This window comes from Engystomops pustulosus, chromosome 1, assembly GCF_040894005.1.
Source record: "Engystomops pustulosus chromosome 1, aEngPut4.maternal, whole genome shotgun sequence".
Classification (NCBI taxonomy): Eukaryota; Metazoa; Chordata; class Amphibia; order Anura; family Leptodactylidae; genus Engystomops; species Engystomops pustulosus.
Window position 1 is genome coordinate 17,607,788 of NC_092411.1, and position 21,550 is coordinate 17,629,337.

Genomic DNA, 21,550 nt, shown 5'->3' on the forward strand with positions numbered 1-21,550 from the left:
AAGATTTCCGACCTCAGATACTGTAGTCCGGGGGCGAGAGAGGATCCCATTATTAACGGTGGGTTTTAATGGACGGAGAATAAAGATTCCGAGCGTCCGAGGTGCAGGGTCAGGCCGCTATAACACAGCAGAGAAATACACCGGGAAGTCGGCCAAATATCATAACCCGTCATCACAGACGACTCTAAAGAGAAATCATGTAGCCATTGCCTTCTGTACAGATCTTCCCATGGGAATAAGGATAAGCCACAAATTCTGATTGTTCCGAGTATTGTCCCTGGAGAGGTTTACTTTTCATTTGGAGACATTGGGGCACATTTACTTACCCGGTCCCCGGAGTTCACCGAAAGTGCATTGTCCGTGTATAATGCCCTGTGCCACAAGTCTCTAAGATCGTGCGCCCGATATCCTGCATGTGTCGCATCCCCGCTCAGGTCCGCAGGAGTTCACCTTCTTCCCGGTGCATGTAAATGCTTTGGTTGCAACACAATTTGAAAGTTAAATCCCGCGCTCAGTCCGAATCAGTCGGATCATCCGACAGCCCGTCCCCCGATTTCTGACACATGAAAGCAGCGCAGCTCCGCCAAAAAAGATCACGTGCGACAGAGTCCCAAAGTGATCACCAATACAAGACGAAATTAGAGAACTACAGGGTCCAATTCATTGGTTACTATGTTGGGGGATAAGTAGGGTCATATTGATTACCTATGCTGAATGATGACCCTGTGTTATCTACATATATTGATGATATCTGTAGATGATGGTGAAAGTGCCGAGTGATCTCTACAGAAGAGGAAGAGCGGCAGCTCACCCTGTGATGAAAAGACGGCGCCAAAAGCTTGTAATAAACCAAAATGTTTATTGAGAATTAGTAATTTGTTAGAACACAAGTCACTTTCTACTTTACAAGTCAACAAATGGAGACACTACAACTGCTGCCGTATAGAAAATAAAAAAAACCACATGATGCAATCGGGGGTATGTCGTGGTGCTACTATCTAGATAAAAAGCATACATGTCCCCCTGATGAGTACATCCCATCATCGGGACCGTTTCGTATATACAAGGCCGCAACTTCATGTCATGGATTTGTAAAGGTTCAGGGAGGGGCCGGCACTAGAGGGGAACTAGCACAGGTTAAAAAAAACATACAAAGTATATACAAGGAGAGAGTTTGCAATAAATGTGAAAATTGGTTTTTACAAAGTTTAACATAAAAAAAAAAAAATTTGCTTCCCAGGGCTAATATTTCACCTTTAAACCCCCCTCCCCTAAATCATAGGACACTGTAGCCGCCTATTTTACAACATTAATAAAAATTATCCCTTTCAGCCTTAATAACTAGTAAAAAGTTCCTTAAAAGGGTGGTCCAGTTTTTTCCACTTCCTATCAAGCACATTGTACAGAAGTACATTGTACAGTGGTGGTGACTGGTATTACAGCTCGGTACCATGGACTTGAATAGGAACTGAGCCATGGACATGTAGACAACCCCTTTAAGTAATAGACAAGTCTAAACTTATGACACAATTGACCCTATAGCTCAGCACTACAGACCATTCAGATTTCAGAGGTTTGGGAAAGCTGGGTGAAGACGTGATGTACATGGTGATACTTTATATCACCTGTTATTCCAATGGTCAGAGCAATCCGTATCGGGACCTATAGGAAGTCGATTTTAACCATTTACTGGCCTTGTAAGAAGAGAAAAAGGGGTATAAAACAGTTTAAAGGAGACGTAGCCTTGTGAAGCATGGAGGCACAGAGGCAGGACGTGCCTTACACCTCACAGACACAATATCAATAAATTAATATAAAAAAAAAAAACATTTTTGATCTGAACCTCAGGAATTTCACTGAGATTTTGCTTAGTGTATTTGGTAACGTGCAAGAAATCGCATCATAGAGTTTGGCGGGAAAGAGGTTTATAGAGAGGTCAGACCTCCTACAGACCACCAGGGCTGGGATAATTAACCCCAATCCCGAGACTATATAAAGAATATTATCATTGTCCCGAGTCTGTGGTGGGAGAAAATTTTGAAGGTTTTGGTGTCCCTTTAAAACCGTATGTTCCTTCACTTTATTCACTGATTACACAGGGGAGGGCAGAAAATTATAATAAAAAGGATGAAACCTCTTCTTACGATTAGGATCTGCTCCATGTTTCACCTGGGCTGCGTTTAGTGTAGGTGCCTTCATGGCAGATGCTAATGCTCCAAATGATGATTGCTGCAGAACCTAGGGGGTTAAAAATAATCTTCCCAGTCCCTGCACAAGGCACCTTCACCGCAGACATCCAGCGGTCGCCAGGCCTCAAGGTTGATTCCACAGCAAAATTTAAGAAAAATATACAAAAATGCTGAAAACAAAATAAAAACAGGCAAAAAAAAAAAAAAGGAACCGTTGGATTCCACCCTGCCTTGCAGTAAGCGGGAGAAGATATGTGCATATATTTATATATATATATATATCTATTTATATATATTTTCATGATTACAAATAATGACTGGGGTCCGCCATTAGACAATGTAAAGCCATACATTTGAAGAAGGGGGTTTCCTGCTCATCAGTCCAAGGGCTGGGGGTCCGCGATGGGCATGGTGTGGAGGACCTCATCCAGGAGCTGCAGAGCGCGGTGTAAGTGAATCTCTATCCAGCAGGGGGTCTCCTTTATACTCTGTCTCGGGTAATCCGGACCCCAGCCCTTCACAAAGCTCATCCTCAGGATACAAAGTCTCCGCAAGTCATCGACCCCGATCCCTGCGGCGGCAGAGAGACCTGACGAAAAGCAAGAAAGAAAAAAAGGTTTGGTAAGTTTTTACAGACCTTGCTTTGCTTCCGGTCCATTATGATGGGAGTCACTTACTGATGGCTGGTGCGATGCCACCCACAGATCCTGGTCCCGGTATGTTCCCAGCTACCGCCGCCGCCTGGGCTGCTGCTGCTGCCTGCGCTGTGGCCGCCTGCTGCTGCATCTGTCTATGACACTGACGCAGGTCAAACACCTAGAGCCCGAGGATACAGAGATATGAGAGATGTTGTAGAAACTGTAATGTGCTACAAAGATGCCGAACAAAGTTCTGCCCCAATCATCTGAATGCATTCACCTGCTGAGACACAACCCCCTCCACATGTGAGGAACTAAACTTCTGCATGTGAATATCCCCTTTACATGTATCTCTAGCCTTATGGCGTATTACAGGACTGGCACAAAGCAGAGAGGAGTCAATGATCACCAGGCACACCACCGTAAACTGATAAGTGCCTGTTATTGGTATTACAACTCAGCTCCACTTACATAGGACTAAGCTGTAACCAGGTCACATGACAAATGGAGGGGACTTGCCTGTAAAGCAAAGCTTATAAAAATGCTGCACAACGATTGATGGGCAGACTTGCCAGACCCCCACAAATCTGACATAAGGTATGCAAGGATAAGGGATCAGTTTTAAAACCAAGAACACCAGTTAATCCTTTAATGTCTTAAAGGAAAACTACCATTAAAACCCATCCTGATAAACCAGGGACATTACTCATAGATCCAGGCACCGGGACTGTGGTATCTTCTTATATTTGTTATCCATGGCCTCTGTCCTTCCAACAAACCAACTTTTAAAATTATGCCAACGAGCCTGAAGGGCTTTGACGGTACTTACCAGAGCCCCTCCCTGCTGTAGCTTCACAGGCTGTGCCCCTGGTTTATCATGATGATAGATTTCCTTTTAGGATAGCTACTAAATATCAAATCTGCGAGGTCGGATAAAAGGCGGACGATTTAAGAGAGACTGGGCCTTTATGAGTAGTTAAAACTTATCAAGTATATCAAACAGTTTCATATACAGGGGAGCAGCTGAGTCTGGTCCGGTCGCTCAGACTTTTCAAGTTAAATAACGTGACTGATATAAATAAAAAATAAAAGTCATGTCTAGCTGATGACCAGGCTGTCAAACACGCCAAGTTCTACTTACTTTAATGTAAGCGCTGGGATAGATCTTGTGTACTGCGTCCCCTGGTGCCCGTCCTGCCTCTCTATCCAGGTAGTAGCTCTGTACAAACACCGCATGATCGCTGAGACACCGCACCCAGACGTCACCTTCTCCTTTACACTCCAGCTGCACTCCCTTCCCTATGTGTAACCTGTGGGCAAGGAAATGTACGCATTAATCATTGGCTTAACAACTAACAACAAACATTGACAACTTTTACCTGGAGAAAGAAAACCTATAAAATAAAAAAAAAATCTCATACCCTTAAAGTTTTCTTTGATCAGTATTTCAGTTTACGTAATAAAGAATTATTCAATGCACCTAAATGCATAAACCAGGGACATTACTCATAGATCCAGGCACTGGGACTGTGGTAATCTAATTATATTTGTTATCCATGGCCTCCTTCCATCAAAAATCAACTTTTACAATTATGCTTATAAGCCTGAAGGGCTCCTGGGATGACACCAGAGCCCCACAGTGCTGTAGCATCACATGTTGTTATACTGTGCAGGAACAGGTGAGGATGGGGGAGGGGGTCATCTTGGAAGGGAAGGAGGGGGGAAGCAAGTCAAGTCCCTTCACTACAGCTTAGTCTTATCTAGGTGAATGGGACAGATTTGCAATACCAAGCTATACAGTCCTGTAATACCCCATAAGGCTAAATATGTATGTAAAGGGGATATTTACATGTAGAGGTTTAGTTGCAGAACTGTCTGTAACTTTTTCCACACCTATGAATGGGAATGTATCTGCAGCAGGTGCATGGGTTCAGATGACTGGGCTACAACCGCCAAAAGTTTTCTACAACAAACCTCATAGTCCTCAGTATCCTCCTGCTCTAGGCGTCTGTCCTGCATCAGTGAAATATAAGAATATTTCCACAATCACAGTGTCTGGATCTATGAGTTAGTGTCCCCGGTTTATCATGATGGTAGATTTCCATTAATTGATATCCATATTTTCTTCTACATCATCGGACACATATATGGACTTTACATTCATTACCTTGCTCTCTCAATGGCTTCTGTCCTGTGAACGTTGGACAACTGTCCCAAGCAGAAGCGATCCCCACCAGATGGGTCCACATAGCCGTCCACGGTCACTATGGGGCAGTTGGATGGGACTTTGAAGGTTTCTCCCACCTGAACATCCATTTCAAAGTATGCGATTGAGCACCAATACTCCGGAGCTGTGCCATAGAGAGAGGAAAGAAGTCAATGGGGGAAGATCTATCAGACATGTTTAACCGTTCCAGCTGTCCTCGGTAACCAACCATAACTCAACTTTCTTCTACATTCTCCTAAAACACGGCTATAAAGCGTTGACTGACCTGGATGATTGGATATCGGAGGCTGGAAGGCGAGCTCATTATGCACCGGCCCTAAAAAGCCAAAGATTTAGTTACTTGAGAGAACACCAAGGAAATTATGAACATGTATATATAACCATAAAACTAAAAAAAAAACACCCGGCAACTAAGCGCCATTCCCCATCAACAATAGAGGGGTCCATTGACCATCGATCAGGTCAGATTTACCGGCATGACTCAAATGAGCGGACACACTCTGTTCAGGTTATTGTATTTGGACTGGTAAATCTGTAGTGAGCTTATCAGAACCAACTTTGCCATATGTTACATAGACTCATCTACAGGGCTTTAAGGTTATAAATACACAACGTGTTTGGTTTCATTTAAAAAAAATAAATAAATATACAACCACATTGGGCGACTACACAAGACTAACGACCATTAACCTTAACCCTGGCAGCAAATCAATTACTAGAGAGGCTGAAAATGGCAGAATTAAGTGAGAAAAAGAAAAGTGTATGATTCTGATCAATGAAGAAAAAATAAAATAAAAAGAAGAAGAAAAAAATATTGGAAGGTAAAACTTACAGTAATGTCCAGGATGGGGCATGGGTGGATGATGCTGAAGATGTCCGTTCTGGTGGTGAGACATATTGGGGGTGTAAGGTGCGGTTCTACTTCCAGTCCAGGTTGTGGTACTGTCTACTAAAACATCACACAGAATATGGTTATAATACCGGCCCTTGTAATATGTCTCAGGCAGGAGCAGTCATGGCGGAGTATGAAATGGCTTTAAAGGAGATTTTGTTTGTAGATGTTTAGGAGGGTTATTCACCTCTGGGATGAGGGGTCATGAAAAGTAAGAGGAGCCATGTTGAATAGGTCAATGATAAGGGATGTTACACATTAGGGGAAGTTATTTATTCAAAGTAAATTTAGCATAAACTCTTCCTGCTAAGTGAGGAGGAAGATGATTGTTTATACATGGACTCCCTCTGTAACCAGCATTGAGTGTTTTATAAACTGTTGGGAGAGTTTGCAGCCACTTACTGTGATGATACGTGGCTGGCTGAGCGTTGAAGCCGTTCTGTTGTGTCCCCTGAGGTGGCACGGAGGCGATCTGCAGCAGTCCCTCACCGTGCGATGCTGCCAGTAAACTGGTGGGCTGACCTGGGGGCAGAGAATATGCAGGATCGATACTGAATTTTTTCACAATAGCTTTATCAACTCTTTTCATGCATCAATTTCCTCCTTGCAAAACAGTAATAAGCCAGAGCCACGGACCATAAAACATCTAGGATGCAAGGAGATGCAAGGGGTTCTAGTGGTATAGGTGTTGTATGAAGTTACACTTCACTAACTGTAGAAACCAAGCGATGAATGGATGGACGCTACAAGGAACCTACTGCCTGCCTTTACTAGAGAAGAACAACCACTCACATCACACTTATATTACCCAGGCTCTGCCACTCAATTCATGGACTATGAGGGCCTGCGATAGCTGAGCATAGTGATCAGGTATCTCCAAGAATAGAATACAGCGGCAAGACGCATGCTGCACCTGCCGCCCTAACCATTTAGTGAGCACGGGAACCCCAATCTCCATATTTAGGGGTCCTGTTCTAGCATTGGGTGGAGGTCTCAGAAGTCAGACCCTTCCTGATCACCTAGTTATCGTCTAAACTTGGGACAACTCGTTAAAATTCAGTCTGGATCTTTCTGTGCCTGACTCCTCATGATGAATTAAGTGCACGGACTCCAGGTCTGTTTTTTGGACAAATTATAAAGCAATAGGAGGCACAGTCTCACCACCATGCATCCTCCTGACACAAACAACTTTGCAAAGGTCACACGAGCACCGTGTATACCTGTGACTTGTTAGCATACATGTAACATCAGTGGCAGGCATAAAATATATATCTCCCCTACTACCCAATACGAATTTATATTTGACACCCACTTGTTGAGGGGACAGGGATGCTGGAGAAGGAGGAGGCATTGGGAGTGCTGGGCTCACTCGATGCCAGCAGTGACGGGTTGCTGTAGCTCTCGCTTGAGGACCTGTTGCTCGGTGGGTGCTGGATGGTCTGTATCGAGTGTCCGTCAGAAGAGGAGATGCTCTGCTGTCCTTCCACATAGTCATGGCCGTACTCGTCCTTCACCAGTAAGCTAGACGGAGCTGTGACACAGGGAGACAAATTATTTATCACATGAATTAAGTTTAAAGGTCATCTCACCATTTAGTCTGTTTAAGTTGTCAGATGTTGCTTTGTGCTCGGTGTTTCTCCATAAAAAAAAGATGTAATGCTGGGAGTTGTAGTCTTGCCACAGCCTGTAGGTCACTACGGCACACACAATCTATGCCTGACCATGGATAAGACCCTAGTAATCAGCATCATAGTGATGGAGCTCAGATTTACACCTATGGACCAATAGCTGCACTCATAAGAAATTATTTACCTGTACTTTGAATGGTCAGTCCCGACAAGTCTGAGGAAGAAAAAAAAAAGTTGCATCATTACAATAAGCAAAATAGTTCCATTTATATTTGAGATGTAATCTGTGTAAATGAATTTCAGAACAACAACAAATAAAACAAACTAAAAGAAAAACTTTTCATATAACGTAAATCATCAATTTGTGGATGGGACGTCGACCTCTTCTGTTACCCATCATAAACATGTGAAGTAAATCTACATCTGTAAGAGCTTCCGGTTATAGCTCTTCTTAGAAGTCGAAATAATAAATTCAACATTTTTTTTAAATAAAAATATGTTCCCACAACAAGAGGCGGTTATGACATAAAAAGATATCAATGTGATGTGTTGGACATCTTGCTATGGGAAAGCAGGTTCTGATTAAAGATACGTACAGAAAGGTAGATACAGACAGCACTGCCTTCACGTCTGTGTAAATGATGTAGGTACAGACAGTACAGCCTCCACGTCTGTGTAAGTGATGTAGATACAGACAGCACTGCCTTCACGTCTGTGTAAATGATGTAGGTACAGACAGTACAGCCTCCACGTCTGTGTAAATGATGCAGGTACAGACAGTACAGCCTCCACGTCTGTGTAAATGATGCAGGTACAGACAGTACAGCCTCCACGTCTGTGTAAATGATGCAGGTACAGACAGTACAGCCTCCACGTCTGTGTAAATGATGCAGGTACAGACAGTACAGCCTCCACGTCTGTGTAAATGATGTAAGTACAGACAGTACTGCCTCCACGTCTGTGTAAATGATGTAAGTACAGACAGTACTGCCTCCACGTCTGTGTAAATGATGTAAGTACAGACAGTACTGCCTCCACGTCTGTGTAAATGATGTAAGTACAGACAGTACTGCCTCCACGTCTGTGTAAATGATGTAGGTACAGACAGTACAGCCTCCACGTCTGTGTAAATGATGTAAGTACAGACAGTACTGCCTCCACGTCTGTGTAAATGATGTAAGTACAGACAGTACTGCCTCCACGTCTGTGTAAATGATGTAAGTACAGACAGTACTGCCTCCACGTCTGTGTAAATGATGTAGGTACAGACAGTACAGCCTCCACGTCTGTGTAAATGATGCAGGTACAGACAGTACTGCCTCCACGTCTGTGTAAATGATGCAGGTACAGACAGTACTGCCTTCACGTCTGTGTAAATGATGCAGGTACAGACAGTACTGCCTTCACGTCTGTGTAAATGATGCAGGTACAGACAGTACTGCCTTCACGTCTGTGTAAATGATGCAGGTACAGACAGTACTGCCTTCACGTCTGTGTAAATGATGCAGGTACAGACAGTACTGCCTTCACGTCTGTGTAAATGATGCAGGTACAGACAGTACAGCCTCCACGTCTGTGTAAGTGATGTAGATAAAGACAGCACTGCCTTCACGTCTGTGTAAATGATGTAGGTACAGACAGTACAGCCTCCACGTCTGTGTAAATGATGCAGGTACAGACAGTACTGCCTCCACGTCTGTGTAAATGATGCAGGTACAGACAGTACTGCCTCCACGTCTGTGTAAATGATGCAGGTACAGACAGTACTGCCTTCACGTCTGTGTAAATGATGCAGGTACAGACAGTACTGCCTTCACGTCTGTGTAAATGATGCAGGTACAGACAGTACTGCCTTCACGTCTGTGTAAATGATGCAGGTACAGACAGTACAGCCTCCACGTCTGTGTAAGTGATGTAGATACAGACAGCACTGCCTTCACATCTGTGTAAATGATGTAGGTACAGACAGTACAGCCTCCACGTCTGTGTAAATGATGCAGGTACAGACAGTACAGCCTCCACGTCTGTGTAAATGATGCAGGTACAGACAGTACTGCCTCCACGTCTGTGTAAATGATGCAGGTACAGACAGTACTGCCTCCACGTCTGTGTAAATGATGCAGGTACAGACAGTACTGCCTCCACGTCTGTGTAAATGATGCAGGTACAGACAGTACTGCCTCCACGTCTGTGTAAATGATGCAGGTACAGACAGTACTGCCTTCACGTCTGTGTAAATGATGCAGGTACAGACAGTACTGCCTTCACGTCTGTGTAAATGATGCAGGTACAGACAGTACTGCCTTCACGTCTGTGTAAATGATGCAGGTACAGACAGTACTGCCTTCACGTCTGTGTAAATGATGCAGGTACAGACAGTACTGCCTTCACGTCTGTGTAAATGATGCAGGTACAGACAGTACTGCCTTCACGTCTGTGTAAATGATGCAGGTACAGACAGTACTGCCTTCACGTCTGTGTAAATGATGCAGGTACAGACAGTACTGCCTTCACGTCTGTGTAAATGATGCAGGTACAGACAGTACTGCCTTCACGTCTGTGTAAATGATGCAGGTACAGACAGTACTGCCTTCACGTCTGTGTAAATGATGCAGGTACAGACAGTACTGCCTCCACGTCTGTGTAAATGATGCAGGTACAGACAGTACTGCCTCCACATCTGTGTAAATTATGTAAGTACAGACAGTACAGCCTCCACATCTGTGTAAGTGATTTAGGTACAGACAGTACTGCCTCCACATCTGTGTAAGTGATGTAAGTACAGACAGTACTGCCTCCACATCTGTGTAAATGATGTAAGTACAGACAGTACAGCCTCCACGTCTGTGTAAGTGATGTAGATACAGACAGCACTGCCTTCACGTCTGTGTAAATGATGTAGGTACAGACAGTACAGCCTCCACGTCTGTGTAAATGATGCAGGTACAGACAGTACAGCCTCCACGTCTGTGTAAATAATGTAAGTACAGACAGCACTGCCTCCACGTCTGTGTAAGTGATGTAGATACAGACAGCACTGCCTTCACGTCTGTGTAAATGATGTAAGTACAGACAGTACTGCCTCCACGTCTGTGTAAATGATGTAGGTACAGACAGTACTGCCTTCACGTCTGTGTAAATGATGTAAGTACAGACAGTACTGCCTCCACGTCTGTGTAAATGATGTAGGTACAGACAGTACAGCCTCCACGTCTGTGTAAATGATGTAGGTACAGACAGTACTGCCTTCACGTCTGTGTAAATGATGTAGGTACAGACAGTACTGCCTTCACGTCTGTGTAAATGATGTAAGTACAGACAGTACTGCCTCCACGTCTGTGTAAATGATGTAGGTACAGACAGTACAGCCTCCACGTCTGTGTAAATGATGTAAGTACAGACAGTACTGCCTCCACATCTGTGTAAATGATGTAAGTACAGACAGTACTGCCTCCACGTCTGTGTAAATGATGTAGGTACAGACAGTACAGCCTCCACATCTGTGTAAATGATGTAGATACAGACAGCGCTGCCTCCACGTCTGTATAAATGATGTAGGTACAGACAGTACTGCCTCCACATCTGTGTAAATGATGTAGATACAGACAGCACTGCCTCCACGTTTGTATAAATGATGTAGGTACAGACAGTACAGCCTCCACGTCTGTGTAAATGATGTAGGTACAGACAGTACAGCCTCCACGTCTGTGTAAATGATGTAGGTACAGACAGTACTGCCTCCACGTCTGTGTAAATAATGTAGGTACAGACAGTACTGCCTCCACGTCTGTGTAAATGATTTGGGTACAGATAGTACTGCCTCCACGTCTGTGTAAATGATTTGGGTACAGATAGTACTGCCTCTGTCTCTCTGTATATGAAGTAGGTACAGATAGTACTGCCGTGTGTATGTGCCTCCATGTACATGATGCAGGAGCAGACAGTACCGTTATCTTGACCCGTATGGAGAGACAACTAATTAGTATGGACAAATTGCACTGATGAAACAACGCATGGGTTTCTTACCTATTCCTGGGGACACAACACGCTCGTAGTGATAAGGATTGACACACACACTGTCGCACTTCAGATCAAAAGCATACTGACAATATTTCACATGTTTCAGTTCATTCTTGTGAAGATCCGGCCATCGCCAGAGACGAGCATAGATGACGTGGGGGAAACCTTTCCTGCCAGCCACCTGCAAGAGAGCATGGACTGTGTGTTACTGCCAGAGCACAGAAGGGACTCCTAAATCCCCACGCCTGAAAACTACAGAGCAAAACTAGGGGGGAAATTGTCATTTTACTGCCTTTTATTAAAGTAGTAGATGGCTACTTTTTCATTCAGAAACCACTCAACACGTGCCTGAGATGTTTGGGATGACCAGCCGAGTGGGGCCCAAGTAATTAACTGCTTATGACATGAGGATCACCATGTGTCAGGACAGGATATGTGGTCACAAGACCAAAGAACTAAATGGAACTAATGTGACCACTGGTGACAACCTCGGCAGAAGTTGCAGCGCTCTGTCACATCCACCTGATGGATCTTAACAATATATCCGCCGCTAGAGACACAACAGGGGGGGGTTTGGGTACTTTGACCTGTGCCCTGTGTCAGAGGCTTTATCAGGCGCTGTTATTCTATAGGACATATGGACTGACACCATGACGGACCCTACTGTAAATCACATATGATTAATATACCGTAACGTTGCGATTCACTGCATCATTTACCATTTTAAAAATACGGGAACAGAGAGAGGAACGTATATTCAGCTAGGATTAAGGACAGTGTACCTGTCTGAAACGTGTTGACATGTTGGAATAAATTGCAACCTTGGATATATTGTATTTTGCTCCAATAAAGAATTACTAAAGCTACCTACAAGCTGGATTACAAGTTTTATTTGTGAGAGGAACGTATGTTGTGTGGAGTATGGGACCACCATCCTGCTGCATCATATAGTGGTGGTGATTAGATTGCAGCTTGGCCCCATTCACATAATAGTAATCTTTATATAACACCATCAAACTTCTCAGCGCTTTACAAATCAATTCACTTGAATAGGACTGAGCCACAAGCAGGCACGAGAAGTCACTGGCCTAAGACACAGGAGAAGAGCTCACCACGCCGCCACTGCCACCTCCAGAGGCCCCCAGTGCCAGGTACCCTGCTGATCAGATACTGATGACCTTATTTAAGAACAGTTCATCAATATTTTAGGTCTATCCAACAGTGGGAGACTATTTGTTAGGTTTAATTTTCCTGTGTCATTGAGTAGAGGTCATCCTCTGTATTGCTAACACAATGCCGCGCTATGTCCCTGGCCTTAAAGGGGTGGCCTTGGATCATTTCTACTCTGATCCAGTGTTGTCTACTCTGCACCAAAGGCTGGCGGTGATGCATGGTAAGCGCTTACCTGGAGCCGCCCGTCTAGGGTTCTCTGGATGGTAACACATTTGCTGGGGTGCGCTCCGTTGGTAGTTATGGCGGTGATCAGCGAGTCCAACTCATCCTTCTTCTCCTTCAGCTTCTTCACCAAGCTCTCGATGGCTCGCTTAGCAAATGTCTCGCTCTCCCCTCCCTGGCGGTGGCACATCAAGCTGTGGACGATGCTCAGACAGGCGTCATTGCTGGTGGGGGTGTTGGTGATGGACATGTTGTCACAACAATGGGACTCTCTTCTCAGGTCAATGTGTCAGCCCTTCAGCCTACAAACAGAGGAAAATCACAGAAATCAGCTACACCAGGATCCTGCCGAAATGTCTGTCCTCACACTGCTGCGCTCTTAACTCTCTGCATTGAACTCTGATGTCCCACCCCTGCATTCTGGGTGACTGCTGAAGTAGCAGAAGTTTACTGCAGCTTTTACCTAGAGGAAAGGGGAGGGGCTGTGGAGCAGTTCAATGCAGAGAGCTAAGAGCACAGCAGTGTTAGTACATGACCCATTGCACTTGGAGAAGTAACAATCATGGAATATAAATACATAAATGTTTCACAGCCCTGCTGCTACAAACGGTGCACATCTCTCCAGGGACAATACCTGACAATGGCTGCAAAGAATACAGAGCACAGCAGTGTGAGGACCCACTCCCATACACCTGAAAGAGCTACAATCCTAGAATATAATTCCATATATCAATGTGCTACCATTACTAACAATATGCATAAAGTTATGATTACACAGTAGGGGTCTCTGTCGCTGACAGCAAGCAGAGATCTGGAAAATGTCAAGGAATTGAAAATGTAAAGGGTCAAAATTTGCAGCAAAATCTACCCCTGGAAACATGGGGTCATAACACTTTAGCTCCTTATTTCAAGAGGCCTTAGCCACATGAAACCAGGGATCTGCAGTCCTCGTGGGGGGGTATCTTTCAGATTTTACTCCACGTGATGGGCGATTTATAGACAACCACATCACATCTCACTGATCTGACACTGCAGATCATCCAAGTCGTAGACAATGCTGATCACGTGCCCCCCGCCTCGCCCCCTCTCATCTCTCATCAATCCATAAACAAACACAACACGGAAAATTCTGCTTTGTCCGGCCAAGAATAACAGCGCGGGAAACAGCTCTGACAGAGCTAAGCCCGCTGCGGACATTAACCCTTACCGCTACGGGACGCATCGCTTCATGTCATAGATGGGGGGGTCAGCGGGTGACACGTCACATTAGGAGGACAGACCCGCTGCTCAGAACCTGATACCTTAATGGGCCTGAAGTGTTGTATCCTATGGGAGTATGAAGCCATCCATGCTGCCTTATGTCACTCCTCGGCCGCAGAGCTGTCACATTACACTGGGATGAGGATTCGGGTCAAGTTTCCGCAGCTATTCCTATCACAGTCATTTATGGCGGACGCACAGGATCTGAATTAAAGGGGCGGGCAGAGATTCTGAAAGATAATCCTGAAGGGGCTGATTATATATACAGGCGGTCCCCTACTTAAGAACACCTGACTTACATACGTCCCCTAGTTACAAATAGACCTCTGGATGTTGGTAAGTTACTGTACTTTAGTCCTAGGCTACAATAATCAGCTATAACAGTTATCACAGGTGTCTGTAATTAACATTTATTGTTTATCCTGGTTCTTATGACAATCCAACATTTTTAAAATCCAATTGTCACAGAGACCAAAACATTTTTAACTGGGGTTACAATAATAAAGTATACGGTTCCGACTTACATAAAAATTCAACTTAAGAACAAACCTACAGAACCTATCTTGTATGTAACCCGGGGACTGCCTGTACTAGTTCTCTCTATTTGTCATGGCTTCTGCTCCCATCTTACACTACGTAGGCAAGAGCTTAGCCAATCCCCGGACTCTGTGGCCAAAAAGGGGGGAAAGACCACTAAGGACAGAGATTGGCACAGAGGTCACGGGCATAGTCTAGCTCAGTGGTTGGGAACCTATGGCACGGGTGCCAGAGGTGGCACTCAGAGCCCTTTTTATGGGCACCCGTGCCATGACCCCAGCGCAGAGTTCGCCAGACAGGACTCAAGGTCTCTTGCAGTCCCAGGCAGTCCAAAACCCTAGAAGGAAGCTACAATGATAATCCAAAGTCAGCATCTAAAAGGTTCGCCATCACTGGTCTAGGTGATACCCTCACCCCATGAAAAGATATTGCCAGAACCCGTTGGCCCTGATGAGAATCATTTTATTATCTATTTGAGGAATACCTCATTTTTGGAAAAGCCCTTTAAGGGGGATCTCCAGATACAGGCCATTCAGATTAGATCTTTCCCATTAACATTTATTTTATTGATTTAAATACACAAATATTAACAAACTTTTTATTAGTTTTCCCATACACAGCGCTGTCCTTTTGTTGATGGGCTTGGCCTGGTATTACATCTTGGAGCAAACAATTTTTGATGAATCTGCAATACCAGGCACTACCATCACCAAAAAGAAAGTGCTAGGCCATGGCATGGTCCCTTTTATTTTTTTTCTAGAAAGCACTGACTGTCAGACCCCCATAATCTAATACTAATGGTCTAGGCCAGTGGTGGCGAACCTATGGCACTGGTGCCAGAGGTGGCACTCAGAGCCCTTTCTGTGGGCACCCGGGCCATCACCAGAGATGACTCCGGGTATCTTCCTGCAGTCCCAGACAGCCCAGGACTTGCTGTGCACAGAGCTATTTTAAAGTGACAGCTCTACCTGGGACTATTTTCTGCTTTATTGGTGTCCTCAGGCGCTGGTATCAATGAAAACTGTGACAGAGCAGGGAGTATAAATCACAAATTACATTTCTGTGTTGGCACTTTCCGACAAATAAGTGGGTCTTGGTTGTAGTTTGGGCACTCGGCCTCTAAAAGGTTCGCCATCACTGGTCTAGGCTAAGGATAGGACTTCCCCACAGGACTGTGGCCGATTAGTAGGGGCATAGGTGGTCAGACACCCCCTGGCTAAATATTGATAGTCTTACTAAAGGATAGACGAGAGGTGGAGAACCCCTTTAATTTAATGTAAACATGATGATACTACAAGGCACTTGTAGTGTCACAGATGTCACAGAGTGGATACATAAGATACATCATGGGAATACTGACAGCATATACATTGTGGACATCCTTGGTCTATCCTATTAGGGGGGGGGGCATACTCCAGGCATCAGTGAGGGGGCACAGAATCCATTTAACAGAGACACATACAGGTATTAGAGGTGATCCAAGGGGCATTTACCGATCACCAAAGTAAACGATGAAGCCTCCTCAGTATCTGGGACGGCGCTGTAGAACTCCACTGATCTGATCCCTTTAATAATACTAATAATCTGATGCCTGACTTCACCTTTAATAACTGGAATCTGTTTCTGGGAAAATCAGGATCAAGCTGCAAAGTTTCAGAATGTCCGATTCATTTATCCTCCACTACAGGGTCCGGCATCGGATACTCCCCTCAGGGTGCACGAGTATGGGGGAGTTATAGGGGGACCACCTGACCCCTGTATAACCAAATCCCAACAGATACAATGTAAGTAACTGAAGCAATGGCAGCTGGCGGTTAGAGTGATGTAGAGCGCCCCCCGGGGAGCCGTTACTGTCTTATCATTACAGATGGTCATAATATTAGCCTCCCAATACCAGATGTCACCAGGGAGGTCACAGGTCATCTGTCGGTCATACAAATGGGAGCAGACAGGGTGAGGGCCAAAACTCCCCCCCACACACACACACCCCCAAGGTGTAGCTAATGCACCCACCTTCATCGTACAGCCATATATTGCCATCCACTACCCCCAAAACTGGCTACACAAGTGAAACATCAACATCATGGGCCGTATTAATAATGGACATCCCTGGATTCAATATGCGAATCACATGACAAGGTAAGGCAACAATCCCACTGACACCGAATACCCCTTCAAGCATCCAAGCAGGAATGGCATATTACAAGTCATCAATGCCTCTTTAAATGGGTACGACAAATCCACATACACCCCCCCAATTGGAAAGTTGTTGATGACAGCGCCACACATGTCCTCAGGCTGTGTGGGGTATTGCAGCTGTTCTATAGGATAAAGAATAGAGCTGAGCTGCAATGCTACACATAACCTGCAGAATGATGTGGCGCTGTCAGTGCAGAGGATCTGTACATCCCTCAATATCAGATCCAAAATAAGTGTGCAAAATTCTGTAGAAAATAAAACAAAAAAGAAACGAAATGGGTGTGAGGGCACCAAAAAGGGGCTAGCACTGCCAGGTATTGGGGTAACCCAGAGTACCCCCAATCAGCTCATTGGCAGGAGGCACAGATAGGGACCCCCTGATCTGAGTACAGAGGGGCTCGAATGTAAACAATAATCCGTTCTCTGCAGAGATCTTGAACATGGTAGAAGTATGATTAACCCTCTCTCGCCTACACCCCAGCACCCAGCTTATTATGATCGCTCTAGGAGAGCACCTATCAGCACCCAGCTTATTATGATCGCTCTAGGAGAGCACCCATCAGCACCCAGCTTATTGTGATCACTCTAGGAGAGCACCCATCAGCACCCAGCTTATTATGATCGCTCTAGGAGAGCACCTATCAGCACCCAGCTTATTATGATCGCTCTAGGAGAGCACCCATCAGCACCCAGCTTATTATGATCGCTCTAGGAGAGCGCCTATCAGCACCCAGCTTATTATGATCACTCTAGGAGAGCACCTATCAGCACCCAGCTCATCATGATCACTCTAGGAGAGCACCCATCAGCACCCAGCTTATCATGATCACTCTAGGAGAGCACCCATCAGCAGCCAGCTTACAACAGAAAGTAATAATAAATCATTCAAAATTCGGAATATTTTGTCAAAATATATGAATTTAAGGGGCCCCTGGAGAGGACACTATAGGGGCCAAACAGATCTGACTGCAACAAGGTGAGATGTCAGATCAGATCGTCATACAATCTGGTCGGGGCATGCGATCAGATCGTATGAAGCCGCAGGCCCTTAGAGCTGCGGCTCAGGCCCGGACCCCTCCCCCGGCGTTACCCTCTTCCAGCAGGACAGCGGATTCCTCAGGACACGGCGCTGCAGACAGGCCTAGCGACCGCTCCTGCCCGAGCCCCGACAACGCAGACTACACCGTCGTCCAGCCGCCCTGTGAGGGCAGGAGCTCGTCTTCTCCTCCCGGGATCCTCGGAGCGGCGCAGGCCGCAGACAACAAACCCTCCGGGGCCGAGCATGCGCAGGAGCCTTAGCAGCGGCTACATCCGGGACACTGAGCGGGCAGGATGGGCGGGACCACGAGCTAGCGGGAAGCGGGAGGCGTGGCTAGCAGGAAATCGAAAAGTGTGGACCATGCAAAAAGGGGCGGGGGGAGTAGCCGTGATTGACGGGAGTATCTCGTTGGGAGATGGGCGGGAAAAAGTGTACTCGGGGTTTACCTCAGAGAGAGCGCCCGAGCCTTGTATGAGGGGATTATCCCTGATGTAAACCATAGTCCTAAGGATTCCGTGATATAATGTCATCTCCATAAAGGGATGCATGGAGATAATAAAAAATAGGCACCACATGTTTATTAACTTATTTTTTTTATCAAATGTCCTACTTCTTATAGTATTTACCCCCAACCAGGGATAAATGAATCACAAATAGAGCACATGACCCTTACAATACACCCCAACATGAATACAGAACTAAACAAATCGGGAAAAAAGACCCCTTCTAAAATGTAGAAAAAATAAAGAAACCCCCAAACTATACCATTAAGACATAGAGAGCAACCTACATAAATAGTCAAACTGCACCATAAACAAAAAGGCCAACGATATCACCCACTAAATAAATACAGACCCCCAAACCATGGCTTTAAAAGCTACAAGCCCCCTGAAGAGGAAGAATCATGGGACCCAGAGCAGGAGCTCCAACCATAATCCATCTCTGTCCATACCTTCTCGCTTCTTGTGTAGTCTTGGCAGCCAAGAAGGTGTCGCTTTAAAATAGCTTTGGACCACAGGAGGAAACCTTGAGTCATGTCTACCAAATTTTGTGCTGGGGTGAAGGCCTGAGTGCCCACAGAAAGGGCTCTGAGTGCCACCTCTGGCACCCGTGCCATAGGTTCGCCACCACTGGTCTATGAGGATGAGGGGGTTACACAAGAGCTTACAGTCTATGAGGATGAGGGGGCGACACAAGAGCTTACAGTCTATGAGGGGGGGGGGCACAAGAGCTTACAGTCTATGAGGATAAGGGGGTGACAAGAGCTTACAGTCTATGAGGATGAGGGGGAGACACAAGAGCTTACAGTCTATGAGGATGAGGGGGTGACAAGAGCTTACAGTCTATGAGGATGAGGGGGTGACAAGAGCTTACAGTCTATGAGGATGAGGAGGACACAAGAGCTTACAGTCTATGAGGATGAGGGGGAGACACAAGAGCTTACAGTCTATGAGGATGAGGGGTGACACAAGAGCTTACAGTCTATGAGGATGAGGGGGTGACACAAGAGCTTACAGTCTATGAGGATGAGGGGGTGACACAAGAGCTTACAGTCTATGAGTATGAGGAGGACACAAGAGCTTACAGTCTATGAGGATGAGGGGGAGACAAGAGCTTACAGTCTATGAGGATGAGGGGGAGACACAAGAGCTTACAGTCTATGAGGATGAGGGGGGGACACAAGAGCTTACATTCTATGAGGATGAGGAGGTGACACAGGAGCTTACAGTCTATGAGGATGAGGTGGGACACAAGAGCTTACAGTCCATGAGGATGAGGGGTGACACAAGAGCTTACAGTCTATGAGGATGTGGGGGGGACACAAGAGCTTACAGTCTATGAGGATGAGGGGGGGGCACAAGAGCTTACAGTCTATGAGGATAAGGGGGTGACAAGAGCTTACAGTCTATGAGGATGAGGGGGAGACACAAGAGCTTACAGTCTATGAGGATGAGGAGGTGACACAAGAGCTTACAGTGTATGAGGATGAAGGGGTGACAAGAGCTTACAGTCTATGAGGATGAGGGGGTTACACAAGAGCTTACAGTCTATGAGGATGAGGGGGTTACACAAGAGCTTACAGTCTATGAGGCTGAGGAGGCGACACAAGAGCTTACAGTCTATGAGGATGAGGGTGACACAAGAGCTTACAGTGTATGAGGATGAAGGGGTGACAAGAGCTTACAGTCTATGAGGATCCTAACCTAAGGCTATCCTCGCAGTATGCCACCTATTAGGGTGGGGGCAGTGGTCGCCGAACAGCATCCACTAGTCTAGGATACAAGGCTGCAGTGCAGCACCTATTAGTCTGGTGTCACCGGGCAGTGCAGCACCTATTAGTGTAGGTGGTGAGGTCGTAGGGCAGGGCAACTCCTATTAGTGTAGAAGCCAAGCTCACTGTGCAGCAGCTGAAAGTGTATGGGCAGAGGACACCAGGCAGGGCACCACCTATTAATGTAGGAGCAGAGGTCACCGGGCAGTGTAACACCTATTAGTGTAGAAGCCGAGGTCTACAGGCAGGGCAGCACCTATTAGTGTAGGGGCAGAGGTCAACAGGCACCACCTATTAATATAGGGGCATAGGTCACCGGGCAGTGTAGCACCTATTAGCATAGAAGCTGAGGTCACCAGGCAGTGTAGCACCTGTAAGGGTAGTGGCAGAGGTCACCAGGCAGTGCAGAAACTATTACTGTAGGGGTATAGGTCACCGAGCAGTGTAGCACCTATTAGTCTGGTGTCACTGGGCAGTGCAGCACCTATTAGTGTAGGGGCTGAGGTCACCAGGCAGTGAAGTGTGTATTGGTGTAAGGGTAGGAGTCACCAGGCCAGCACCCAGATGTGTAGGGGCTGAGGTTGCTGCGCAGTAAAGAACCCATCAGTGGTTGATTGAAGGGGATGGATATGGATCCTGGTCAGTAGATGTTGAATGTAAGATCATACACACAGTATCGCCTCCAGGTGGCTTTATGTCTCCTCCATATAAACTATTAACAGCTGCTCAGTCCTCTCAGTGATCAGACAGAGCGAGTACTCTGCCCAATCATTAAGAAAGCAATCAGTGAAAGAGGAATTCAGTTGCTGGGGGTAGCGACGGCGAAACGTACGTCGGGGTGCTGTGGTGGTGGTCTGGGGCTTATTTACCGATAGCAAGGTATTTGGTAGTTGTGGTAATACCTGGTTAGGTAGATATTATAACTGTACACTTTGCACAGCCCTATCTTGTATTTAATTATATGGTCACATTTGTATATACTTGGTATTGTATACTATGGATTGACCACCACCATGCTGTTTGTTTTTGTGGATTTTAGTGTTTGTTTTTATTGTCCATTTTGATCCCCCTAATATATATTAATAAAGATTTATATTGTATTAAATTGTGCATATTGACTATACGTTTTTTTTGAGTACGGTTTTGGTCCTGTATACTTATGTTGGTATTCAATGTTTGTTCAGTATAGGGATTAGATACAGTAGAAGTGGCTACGGTTATTGGTATTCATAATAAATAATAGGATAGACCTCA

General features: G+C 45.6%; 1 protein-coding gene across 2 annotated transcripts; it reads right to left on the reverse strand.

Annotated features, from left to right (window-relative positions):
* Nucleotides 1–847: 847 nt before the first annotated feature.
* Nucleotides 848–18,311, reverse strand: SMAD4 (SMAD family member 4). Of its 2 annotated transcripts, none has more exons than XM_072134214.1 (12): nt 18,076–18,311; nt 13,000–13,291; nt 11,601–11,775; nt 7,759–7,788; nt 7,259–7,477; nt 6,349–6,468; nt 5,887–6,000; nt 5,320–5,370; nt 4,995–5,178; nt 3,969–4,137; nt 2,867–3,005; nt 848–2,778 (listed from the first exon to the last, which is right to left on the reverse strand). In XM_072134214.1, the coding sequence occupies exons 2-12, from the start codon at nt 13,237–13,239 to the stop codon at nt 2,567–2,569; spliced, it is 1,653 nt and encodes a 550-aa protein (XP_071990315.1). In that variant the 5' UTR covers nt 13,240–13,291; nt 18,076–18,311; the 3' UTR covers nt 848–2,566. The 2 variants fall into 2 exon arrangements, with proteins under 2 accessions (XP_071990315.1, XP_071990306.1); XM_072134205.1 differs by having other exon boundaries at nt 5,887–6,003; nt 18,076–18,310.
* Between the last annotated feature and the right edge of the window lie 3,239 nt (nt 18,312–21,550).